Source organism: Hyla sarda, chromosome 3, assembly GCF_029499605.1.
Source record: "Hyla sarda isolate aHylSar1 chromosome 3, aHylSar1.hap1, whole genome shotgun sequence".
NCBI lineage: Eukaryota > Metazoa > Chordata > Amphibia > Anura > Hylidae > Hyla > Hyla sarda.
The window spans coordinates 295,279,437-295,292,353 of NC_079191.1; the positions used below are offsets into that span (position 1 = coordinate 295,279,437).

At 41.5% G+C, this 12,917-nt stretch overlaps 1 protein-coding gene across 11 annotated transcripts in view; it reads left to right on the forward strand.

The window, feature by feature from the left end:
* Positions 1-12,917, forward strand: part of EGLN1 (egl-9 family hypoxia inducible factor 1) — a 501,918-nt gene that overhangs the window by 224,643 nt on the left and 264,358 nt on the right. For 9 of the 11 annotated variants that reach the window (XR_008891419.1, XR_008891417.1, XR_008891418.1 and 6 more), the window contains exons 2-3: positions 2,243-2,362; positions 12,258-12,394. Coding sequence is in view for 8 of the 11 variants with exons in the window: in XM_056566908.1 (XP_056422883.1) it covers positions 2,243-2,362; positions 12,258-12,394 (257 nt within the window). In the remaining 3 variants the exon portion in view is untranslated. Of the gene's footprint in view, positions 1-2,242; positions 2,363-12,257; positions 12,399-12,917 lie in introns of those variants that run through there. The other 2 variants (XM_056566915.1, XM_056566912.1) reach the window with 2 other exon arrangements.

A 12,917-nucleotide genomic window follows, 5' to 3' on the forward strand; every position in this document is an offset into this window, starting at 1 on the left:
AATTTTATAATGCAAACATAAAGTAGACATATTGGAAATGTGAATTTAAAATTTTTTTTGTTTGAATATCCATTTTCCTTACAAGCGGAGAGCTTCAAAGTTAGAAAAATGCAACATTTTCAAATTTTTCATCAAGTTTTGGGATTTTTCACCAAGAAAGAATGCAAGTATCGACAAAATTTTACCACTATGTTAAAGTAGAATATGTCACGAAAAAACAATCTCGGAATCAGAATGATAACTAAAAGCATTCCAGAGTTAATAATGTTTAAAGTGACAGTGGTCAGATGTGCAAAAAATGGCCGGGTCCTAAGGTGTAAAATGGCTGGGTCCTTAAGGGGTTAAAGGGGTATTCCAGGTAAAACCTTTTTTTATATATATCAACTGGCTCCGGAAAGTTAAACAGAGTTGTATATTACTTCTATTAAAAAATCTTAATCCTTCCAATAGTTATTAGCTTCTGAAGTTTTCTGTCTAACTGCTCAATGATGATGTCACGTCCCGGGAGCTGTGCATGATGGGAGAATATCCCCATAGGAACTGCACAGCTCCTGGGGCGTGAGTCATCAGAGAGCAGTTAGACAGAAAACAACTACTCAACTTCAGAAGCTAATAACTATTGGAAGGATTAAGATTTTTTAATAGAAGTAATTTACAAATCTGTTTAACTTTCCGGAGCCAGTTGAAATATAAAAAATAGTTTTGGCCTGGAATACCCCTTTAAGTGCCGCACTGCCGCAGATGCCATGATCACGGCATCTTAGGGGTAAATGAGTGGTAAATGGCGGACATCCGTGCGATCATGATAGCAGCCTGGACCTGCTGCGCAGGATGCGAGCACCGGTTCGGTTCTCGCGGTCATGTCCATGACGTAAATGTACGTCGTAGTACATTTAAGTACCACCGCACCATGATGTTCATTTACCTCCATTGTTGTTAAGGGGGATAGATGTAAAATGCAATGTATGTTCCTGACATGGGGAGATTTTCATATATTTATTATATTGCAATCACGTTTCAAACTCACAATATTTAGCTATTTTTCCACAATATGACATTTTTTTTCCAGATTAAGCAACCCTAAACACTACTATAAATTGCATGGCACTGACTTTGCACATTGCTGTGTGAAAGGAAAGAAACAAAAGCTAATAGAAGGGGATATTGTACTGCAATACAGTATACATACAGCAGTAGGTACTTTGTTATTAATTCAAGCTGCCATGAGCTTTATGCATGATGAGAGGAAGGCTTTGATTTACCTTTCAGGGACTGTGTAGATTATCTTTTGAATGCAGACTGACTCGACTTGCAGTTACACAGCCCAAGATTTCTCCCCCACTCCTGTACATAGCACTTGCTAAGCCCCACCCCATCCATTTTCCTGTATTCTGTCCTGGTGTTTCTGTTACTAGAGACTGATAGCATATGTCAGGAAAGGGGGATGCCTAGTGGCTTAAGCAAGTTAGCCAGTTGAACGCACAGCCGAAGTAGTAGGCACACTGGAAGTACTGATTAGCCCAACACTAATTACTAATTTGCTGTGGCTTGGAGGCTTCCCAGGGACTGGCACTTGAGGCCACTGAGAGCACTTACTGCTGGCAGCTCATCATTACCTCACCTTTCTCTGACTGCAGTACAGGTAAAGCTACATGGGATGAGCCTTACTTGTTAGTTAGGGACAGGACTCGTAATACAAATATACAATAACTATAAAAAAAAAAAAAAAAAGTTGTCAAAAAAATAAAAATAAGATAAGTAGATGACCGCAGGGGGGTCCCAGCAATCTATGGAATGGGACCCTAACCCTCAGTGAGGAGTGTGTGTGGTAGACTGCATGTGCTCCATTCTTTTGTATGGGTGTACCAAATAGACCAGAGTACAGCACTCAGGCATCTCTTGCGCTCCCATAAAAATGAATGAAGCGCGTGCTGTCTACCGCACATGCTCCTCACCCAGTACCCGATCCCCAATCCCCACCCCCGCACGCGATCCGCTACTTATCCCCTATGCAGTGGTTAGGGGAAAAGTTAGTTTTGGTTGGACAATCCTTTTTTTTACCCAAAATGTTTATTACGGTGCACCCCTTTATATAACTAAGTAAACATTTTATATGTCTGGCAAAAATGTCAGATTAATTAATCTCAAAAGTAATAATACAAATTAATAATCTATTTTTATTTTTGTTTCTTGTATTATGTTAAATGCATCTAAAACATTTTTGATTGTTTTTGTCAAACAGGCAATGGTGGCTTGTTACCCTGGAAAAGGAACAGGCTATGTGCGACATGTTGACAACCCAAATGCAGATGGAAGATGTGTTACTTGCATATATTATTTAAATAAGAACTGGGATGCAAAGGTAAACTATGTTTAGGTTTTTTTTTTGTTTTTTTTGTATTAAATCTTTGGTTTAAGAGGGAAGCATGGTGGGTTATAGCTGTTTAACTCCTTAAAGACACAGGAATTATTTTCTTTCTAAGAACCCCTAATGAAAGGAAAAAGGAAGACCACAGGGGATACCTTGTGCATTTCCCAAAACAGAGGTGTAGGGTTTGTTTGGGATGTGTATATATATATATATATATATATATATATATCAGAATATCAAGATTGCTAAGCCTCTTCCTTCTAGTGAGCCCCTTGTAAAATTTTTATTAGATTGGCGCTATAAGGGCAACCTGAAAGGGAGAACAACTGAATTCTGTAATAGATTTATGGGATTTGGAACAGGATGTTGGAGTAAAAAGCAAGGAAAATCTTAAAGGAAAATGGTCATCAGTTCCCCCTGCACTATAACCTGATACACCGGGTTATAGTGTGGGCGACCAGGAGACCGATGCGGTTCTCGGACTGCTATACCTATCTACAGACTGGCACCCCGATCCTCCAAAGGTCCCCCTTCTTCCAACGCTCACTTGCACTTTGAGGCGGGCCCACCAGCTAGATTTAAATATTCATAAGCGCCGGTCACATGAGCGCTCGTGCCTACTGAGCGCTCACGTGACCGGCGCTTATGAATATTTAAATCTAGTTGGCGGGCCCGCCTCAAAGCGCAAGTGAGCGATAGAAGAAGGGGGACCTGGAGGAACGGGGTGCCGGACTGCAGGTAGGTATAGCAGTCGAAGACCCCGCATCGGTCTCCTGTTCACCTGCACTATAACCCGGTGTATCAGGTTATAGTGCAGGGGAACTGGTGACCGTTTTCCTTTAAAGCTTCTAGAAGAGATATTGATAGTTCTGCTTAAGCTGCCCAAACCTTGTGAGAATTAGGAGGGGAATTAATCAAGCTATTTAGACCGTTTTTTTTTCTATCTAAAAAAGTTGCATCAAAAGTCTGTCACTTCTCCTGCGACTTTTGCTATAGATCATATCTGAAAGATAACTTCCATATACAGTGCTTTAGGCTAGTTTTATGCAGTGGTGATCGATTCATGATGTGCGACTTTTCTCTGAACGTCGCACAGAAGTTGCAGCTCCCATCATTTACACAATAACCCACACCAATTTTCTTCAGCCCTGAAAAGTACTCTAAGCGCTACAAACCAACATCCCCCCCCGTGCGCCCCCCCCATGTATATATATGGATGCCACTGTGCCCCCAGTATTAAGGATGCCGTTGTGCGGCACAGAGTTAATGATGCTGCTGTGCCCCCAGAATTAATGATGCCACTTTGCCCCAAGAATTAAGGATGCCCCTGTGCCACACAAAATTAATGATGGTGCTGTGCCCCTAGAATTAATGATTCCACTGTGCCCCCAGAATTAATGATGCTGCTTGCGGCACTGAGTTAATGATGCCGCTGTGCCCCCCAAATTAATGATGCCGCTGTGCCCCCAGAATTAATGATGCCACTGGGCCCCCTGAATTAATGATGCCGATGTGCCGCCCAGAATTAATGTTGCCGCTTTGCCACCCAGAATTAATGATGCAGCTGTGCCGCCCAGAATTAATGATGCAGCTGTGCCACCCAGAATTAATGCTGCCGCTGTGCCGCCCAGAATTAATGATGCCGCTGTGCCGCATAGAATTAATGATGCCACTGTGCCCCTGAATTAATGATGCCCCTGTGCCGCACAGAATAACTGATGCCACTGTGCCCCCAGAATTAATGATGCCACTGGGCCCCCAGAATTAATGATGCCGCTGTGCCGCCCAGAATTAATGTTGCCGCTTTGCCACCCAGAATTAATGATGCAGCTGTGCCGCCCAGAATTAATGCTGCCGCTGTGCCGCCCAGAATTAATGATGCCGCTGTGCCGCATAGAATTAATGATGCCACTGTGCCCCTGTATTAATGATGCCCCTGTGCCCCACAGAATAACTGATGCCACTGTGCCCCCAGAATTAATGATGCCACTGTGCCCCCAGAGTTAAAGGGGTATTCCGGGAAAAAACTTTTTTTATATATCAACTGGCTCCAGAAAGTTAAACAGATTTTTAAATTCTCTCTCTCTCTATTACTTCTATTAAAATCCTCTCTATTATTTCTATTAAAATCCTCTCTATTACTTCTATTAAAAAATCTTAATCCTTTCAGTACTTATGAGCTTCTGAAGTTAAGGTTGTTCTTTTCTGTCTAAATCCTCTCTGATGACACCTGCCTCGAGAAACACACAGTTTAGAAGCAAATCCCCATTGCAAACCTCTTCTAAACTGGGCGTTTCCCGAGACAGGTGTCATCAGAGAGGATTTAGACAGAAAAGAACAACCTTAACTTCAGAAGCTCATAAGTACTGAAAGGATTAAGATTTTTTAATAGAAGTAATTTACAAATCTAGTATTTTCACAGAAGTAAGACTCGCACCAGGCACTACTGAGTCCAATTAGCCAGATAAAGGTACGGGATGGCTCTAGCTGCTGTGACCATATAACCTGCCTTGGTGGTGTGCCCCGCATCTTGAGAGCGGCTGCTCTCGCTCCCCACGTGTGTGACCGCTTTTATTGTTCCACTCTGCCGGTGTGAATAAACTACAAGACTTGTGTATAAGTTACGGGGTGAGTGCGACTTCTTTTTACTCTGAATAACAAAGCTGTTATAATTTACAAATCTGTTTAACTTTCTGGAGCCAGTTGCTATATAAAAAAAAAGTTTTTTCCTGGAATACCCCTTTAATGATGCCGCTGTGCTGCACAGAATTAATGATGCCGCTGTGCCACTCAGAATTAACGATGCCGCAGTGCCCCTAGAATTAATGATGCCACTGTGCCCCCAGAATTAATGATGCCGCTGTGCGCCCAGAATTAATGATGCCGCTGTGCAGCACAGATTTAATGATGCCACTGTGCCCCCAGATTTAATGATGCCACTGTGCCTCAATAATTAAGGATGCCACTGTGCCACACAAAATTAATGATGCTGCTGTGCCCCTAGAATTAATGATACCACTGTGCCCCAACAATTAATGATGCCGCTGTGCAGCACAGATTTAATGATGCCGCTGTGCCCCCAGAATTAATGATGCCACTATGCCCCAAGAATTAAGGATGCCACTGTGCCACACAAAATTAATGATGCCACTGTGCCCCTAGAATTAATGATGCCACTGTGCCCCCAGAATTAATGATGACGCTGTGCAGCACAGATTTAATGATGCCGCTGTGCCCCCAGAATTAATGATGCCACTGTGCCCCAAGAATTAAGTATGCCACTGTGCCACACAAAATTAACGATGCCGCTGTGCCCCTAGAATTAATGATGCCACTGTGCCCCCAGAATTAATGATGCTGCTTGCAGCACAAAGTTGATGATGCCGCTGTGCCCCCAGAATTAATGATGCCACTGTGCCCCCAGAATTAATGATACCGTTGTGCCACACAAAATGAATCATGCCGCTGTGCCCGTAGAATTAATGATGCCACTGTGCCCCCAGAATTAAGCATGCCACTGTGCCCCCAGAATTAAGGATGCCACTGTTCCCCCAGAGTTAAGTATGCCACTGTGCTCCCAGAATTAAGTATGCCACTGTGCTCCCAGAATTAATGATGCCGCTGTGCTCCCAGAATTAATGATGCCCCTGTGCTGCACAAAATTTATGATGCCACTGTGCCCGTAGAATTAATAATGCTGCTGTGCCCGTAGATTTAATGATGCCACTGTGCCCCCAAAATTAATGATGCCGCTGTGCTGCACAGAATTAATGATGTCGCTGTGCCGCACAGAATTAATGATGCCGCTGTGCCGCACAGAATTAATGATGCCGCTGTACCACCCAGAATTAATGATGCCGCTGTGCCGCCCAGAATTAATGATGCCACTGTGCCGCACAGAATTAATGATGCCGCTGTGCCGCACAGAAGTAATGATGCCGCTGTGCCCCCAGAATTAATGGTGCCACTATTCCCCCAGAATTAAGGATGCCACTTTGCCCCCAGAATTAATTATGCCACTATGCCCAGAATCAATTATGCCACTGTGCCCCCACATAAACTTTGCCACTCTCTGACTCTCTGTGCATACTACAGCTCCCATCATGCACAGACAGGAGGTCTTGATGGGAGCTGAAGTTCTACAATAACTGGAGAGTCACAGGAGGGGGAACAAGCGCGGCCGGGCAGGGAGCACACTGTTCCCTCGCTCCGGGCCGAAGCTATTCATTTGTATAGTTGTCTATAAGACACAGCTACAAATGAATAAGGGGAGATCCAGCTGGAGGTCCGAATGACTGGTGGCCACCGTCCGGATCTGGATCGCGATCTGCCAGTTGAATACCACTGCTCTAGGAGAAATTCTGTGTAGACATGCATGCATGGTAGGTGCTAACTAAATCAGTCTGCTGGTCCACTCGGACATGTACCATCGCCATTGATGGCAATGCATGTTCAAGCAGATTCTGCTGGAAGAATTAATAAGTTAATTCTTTCTGCGAAGTCTGGAATTTGAAATTCTGCCATGTGCACAGTGCAGCAGAATTCAAGTGAAAACAATGAAAGGTTGCTACACTGGAATTTTCTAGCATAATTTTTAAGCTGGATTCCACCTGGATATTCTGCCATGTGAATGGGCTGTAATTACTTAATCAACTTGTGTGGACGGAGTAATTTGAGGGAAATTCCAACAAAATTTCTTTGTAGTTCTGGTTGGATCCTCATCATTTTCCTTGTCATTTCCTCAGTGTGAACAAATCACATATCCACAAAGGACAGTTTTACAGTTGTAAAGAAGCTCTTCATTTTACCATAACCTGTACTGAGAGAGGGTATTTCACAGTACAATGAGGTCTGTATATGCAGCTTTGCAGGAAGTAATGGGCTTCCTGCTTCCCATAATGGAGGATATGTGATTTCCAGCACAGCTAAGGTGTGAGTATCGGGGGGTCTGTATTCCCTCTGTAACTGAGGGGTACACAGTGTAAAAATAAAGCAAGCACAAATTTAAATGAATATAACAAACAGTGGAGCAGTGAACAGCAGCTTCTGCATTTTGGCTGAGAATAAGGCCCCTTGCACACTGCCGTTAGTGCACGGCAGTGTGACGGCCGCTGGGAGGGCCGGGCAGAATAAAGGGAGAAAAATTACAGCATGTGCCGTCTATTTCTCCCGCTATTCATAACGGCACCCGGAGGCCCCCGTTGTTGGCTGTTGCTTTGCGTTATGTGAACGGACGTTAAAGTCAGGGAAAAAAAAAAAGACTTTGACAGCTGTTTTCGACGGGGAGCAACGGCAGTGTGAAAGTAGCCTAAGAATGCTTTAAAAGCAACCTAATTAGTGAGTTGTGTGAGCATTAGATTTTGGGAGTTTAAAAAAGTCACTTATAATTTACACCTGACTCTAAAAGGTAACTGTTTATGGTTCTGTTACCCCCATAAGTTAACAATGTCCTCCATGTTTGAAAATGCGGTCCAGTGTACATCTTGTGCTATGAATGCATTCTGAGAACAGCCGTTTGAGGGGGCATATTGCTCTGCAAGATGTGAGGTTGTTGTTGCAAGCCCAGATCCTGGATCTAAGTGAACAACTGGCAACACTGAGATCCATTGATAATGTGGAGAGGAGTCTGCTTCTCACTGAGCAGGTACTCTCTGGGGCAAAGGTGGGGAAGGTTAGTGGCATGGAGGTGCAGGACAGTCAGGCAGCTAGCTGGGTTACAGTTAGAAAACTGGGTATGGGAAAAAGCGTCAGGGAGCATAGTCCTGGCTCACCTCAACAAGTTTGCACGGTTGGCAGTAGAGGGGGATACAGCTCAGATCTAGCAGTACTAGCAGCCAAAGGGGTGTCTGCTCCATTAAGGAAGAGTGCTGGGCAGGTCAGACAGGTGCTGATAGTGGGGGGGACTCCATTATTATGGGGACAGACAGGGTGATCTTTCACAAAGACCAGGATCGCCGAACAGTGTGTTTTCTTCCTGGCACTCAAGTTTGGCACATTGCAGATCGGGTTGACAGATTACTTCGAGTGGTTGGAGAAGACCCAGTTGTCATGGTGCACATTGACATCAGTGACAAAGTAAGAGGTAGGGGGAGTGTCCTTAAAAATTATTTCAGGGACTTAGGACTTAGGCCTCCAAGATAATATTTTCTGAAATATTACATATACCACACCAGAGTAGCAGCGAAAGCTCATGGAGATCTGGGCCAACTTCTCTGTCGGATACAGGCTCTATCGTAGGGATGGACTGCACCTCAATGAGGAGGTCATCAGAGGAAAGAAAATAGGAAAGAAATACTAATGCCAGAAGCTTTAAAGGGGAACTCTGGTAGAAAACAAATGTTTTTAAATCAACTGGTGCCTGAAAGTTAAAAAGATTTTTAAGTTACTTCTTTTAAAAATTTTTGGTAATCTTTAAGTACTTATTAGCTGCTGTATAAAACAGAGAAATGTGTGAATTTCTTTTCTGTCTGACAACAGTGCTCTCGGCTGACACCTCTCTCCGTGCCAGGAACTGTCCAGAGTAGAATAATATCCCCATAGAAAACCTCTCCTGCTCTGGACAGTTCCTGACATGGACAGAGGTGTCAGTAGAGAGCACCCTTGTCAGGCTGGAAAGAACTTCAAAAAGTTCTCTGTAGTACATCTGTAGTATGCAGCAGCTGATAAATACTAGAAGGGTTAAGATTTTTAAATAGAAGTGATTTACAAATCTGTAACTTTCTTGCACCAGTTGATTTGAAAAACTGTTTTTCCACCGGAGTTCCCCTTTAATAATAGGATGGAGGAACTGGAACTAGTAATGTTGTAGTAATGATATAGTGAGAATAATTCAGGCATGGCCGGATGTGAGCTATGGCGGTTAATATACAGGGTTACAGTCTCTTCAGAAATGACCATACAGGTAAGAAAGGGAGAGGGGTATGCTTTTATGTAAAATCCTATCTTAGGCCCATTCTGTGTGAGGACATGATTACTACCCTAGTATAGACTGGGAAGCCTAAACCTGTAGGTCCAGCAAAGGAAATATATATTGTTGACAATAATAAAGGACAATTACTTTCCCAACTAGTACAGGATCCAACAAGAGGAAGGTCACTTCTGGAACTTATACTAACCAATGGGCCAGACATAGTATCAGAAGTAGAGGTAGGGGGTCATCTTACTAATAGTGACCACAACATAATAAGTTTTCATTTATCCTATGAGAGGACATCTACTAGTGGGGCTACAAAAACATTAGACTTTATGAAAGCCAATTTTCACCACCTAATAAAGGTCCTTAGTGAAATAGATTCAGACTTTGTTCTCAGAAATAAAAGTATGCAAGCTATATGGGAAATTTTTTAAATAAATCATCCTAAATAAATCTTGTGAACGACATATACCCTATGGGAATAAATATATTACAAATAGGCGAAGACCAATGTGGTTAACTAAAACAGTTAGGGATGCGATAAATGGTAAGAGGAAAGCATTTAGACTTACTAAAACAAGAAGGTAGTGGGAAGTCTTAAAAAAACTTAAAGAGAAGAATAAATTCTGTAAACAAGAAATAAAAAATTAGCAATTAAGTATTGTCATAGAAAGTAAAAAGAACCCCCAAAACATTCTTCACCTACATAAATAATAAAAATCTTAAAACTAAGAATGCTGGCATTCTAAGAAATAAGCTGGGTGTAATGGTTGAGTAGGATTAGAAAAAGGCCAATCTACTAAATTCCTTCTTCTCTAGTGTATTCACACAGGAACATACAATGCTGGATGACATTAGTAGGGATAATGTAAATTCTCCAGATAATCTCACCTGGTTTACGCAACAAGAAGTGTGCCTTAAAAAAAAACAAAAAAACAACAACATTAAAGCACACGAATCATCAGGCCTAGATGGAATCCATCCCAGAAATTAAGTACCCTGCTAGAAAAACCTGTATTCCTTATATTTAAAGTTTCCATAATGACAGGGGTTCTTCCACAGGACTGTACCTTAGACAATGTGGTACCTTTTTTCAAAAAGGGGTCTCAAATTGATCCTGGAAACTATAGACCCGTAAGTTTTGCATCTGTTGTAAGATTTTTGAGGGTTTTCTGATAGATGCTATTCTGGAGTATCTAACTGAAAATAACCTAATAACGCAGCACCCACATGGGTTTATGTAGGATCAGTCCTGTCAGACTAATCTGATCAGCTTCTATGAGGAGTTTAGATATAGATTGGCTTGGGGTGAAGCTGTGGATATTATATATTTGGACTTTTCTAAGGCATTTGATACTGTGCCATAAAGAAGGTTAGTACATAAAATGAGGATGCTGGGGCTAGGGGAGAATATATATATAAATGGGTTAGCAACTGGCTAGGTGATAAGAATCAGTGGCTGGACCCAGTACTTACTTTGGTTGAGTAACTGTTACATGTGCGGTACCGCAGGGGTTCACTTCTTTTCAATATGTTTATTAATGACATTTTAGAGGGATTACAGAGTAGAATTTCAATATTTGCGGATGTTACTAAACTCGGTAAGGTGATCACCACAGAAGAGGATAACATAATATTACATAGGGATCTGGAGAAACTAGAGCTTTGGGCAAAGACATGGAAAATGAAGTTTAATGTGGGTAAATTGTAAGGTTATGCACATGAGCATGTAAGAAAAAAAAAAGTACAATTATGTGCTGAATAATAAACTTCTGCCGAAACTCTACTTTAGTGAAGAGTGCCAGGCAGCAGCTGCCAAGGCTAATAAAGTCGGGATGTATAAAGAGAGGGATTGAGGCTCGTGACAGTGACATAGTTTTGCCTCTGTATAAATCATTTGTCAGACCACATATGATGTATTGCCTAATTCTGGGTACCTGAATATAAGAGGGACATGGCAGAACAGGAGAGGGTGCAGAGGAGGACGACAAAGATAATTAATGATATGGGAGGATAAAAGTACCAAGACAGGTTATCAAGCTTGTGGTTATTTAGTTTGGACAAAAGACGTCTTAGGGGCGATTTGACCACAATGTACAAATATATCGAGGGACAGTACAGAGATCTTTCTAGTGATCTTTTTCTACATAGTCCGGCAACCATGACAAGTGGGCCTCCTCTACATGTAGAGGAAAAAAGGTAATCACAGATGGGAATTCTATACTGTTAGAGCATTAAGACTATGGAAATCTCTGCCACATGATGTTGTGATTGGGGCCTGGATGTTTTACAGGTTATGGATACTAGATCTAGGTAGATAGAAAGTTGATTCTATCCACATTTTTTTGGAGTCAGGAAGGAACTTTTCCTCTGTCTGTCTCATGGGAGGCTTTTAGCCTTCCTCTGGATCAACACAGTAGGGCTTTTAGATTAAACTTGATGGACTCTTGTCTTTTTTCATCCTTAGAAATGATGGGACTATGTAAAAAAGAGGAGCGTAAACAGTAGATTCTGGTCCTGCCCCTATATAGATTCCCTATATAGAAAAAACTGTAACAAAAATGTGACACCTTTTCAAAAAAAAATTTTTTAGCAGTAATGTGTGCCATTAAAAATGTGGTTTTAATAAAATATTTCCTTTTGATTGTTTTATTCATAAACTAAGAAAAGATTGAAAGCTAAATAGCTTCTTCTCATTTGGGTATTTAAATATTTTTTTTCACCATTGGGGGTGTTTAACAGGCCCAGTCAAGAAGTGGTTACAGCATTTTAAAAACTAATTGAAGTTTGTGTTCTTGTCTCATGTTGTACATGGGACAGAAGAAAAACATGCTCTTTCTATATAAACATATAAATTGGAAGTGAGCTTACAATCCCGATGTGAATGAAGCTTAAGATACAAAACAACCTGCTTTGCATAGATTATAATGCATTTGAAATTGTTTGCTTATTTAATGACATATTTTTTTTCAGGCAAATGGAGGTGTACTTAGAATATTTCCAGAAGGCAAATCTCAATTTGCGGATATTGAACCGAAATTTGACAGACTACTATTTTTTTGGTCAGATCGGCGCAATCCTCATGAAGTTCAACCTGCATTTGCTACAAGGTAACTTATTTTATATTTATTTTATTTTTTTATAATATGGAACATGTATAATAAACATATAGGGGGAGATTTATCAAACGATTTAGACTGGTTTTTCATGTCTAAATTTGTCGCACAGAAAATCGCAGTCTAAATATGTGCGACTTTTCTGCGACTTTTGCTCTAGAGGATTTTTAGAACATAATGCATGCAAGTCTATTTTAGACGGAAATGCATTGGAAAATGCATTGGTGCTGAATTTATCAAGTGCAACTTTTGTGCGACAAGTCGCATCTGCCCAAAATACGCTAAAATGTCAGACCATGTTGGAGCAGGTCTAAATGCAGTTTAAGCTGTAGACCCTGAAGTCTGAGCACAGAATTTATCAAGGGCTGTGAGACCTTTGATAAATTAGGAGCACAATAGACAGGAGACTACCACATACGCTGGACTATAAGCATATCCAGAATAGACTAGATTAGTAAATGTCCCCCATAATCTTTACAATATACATCACAGGTAGTTGCAAGTTCCCACATGTTGA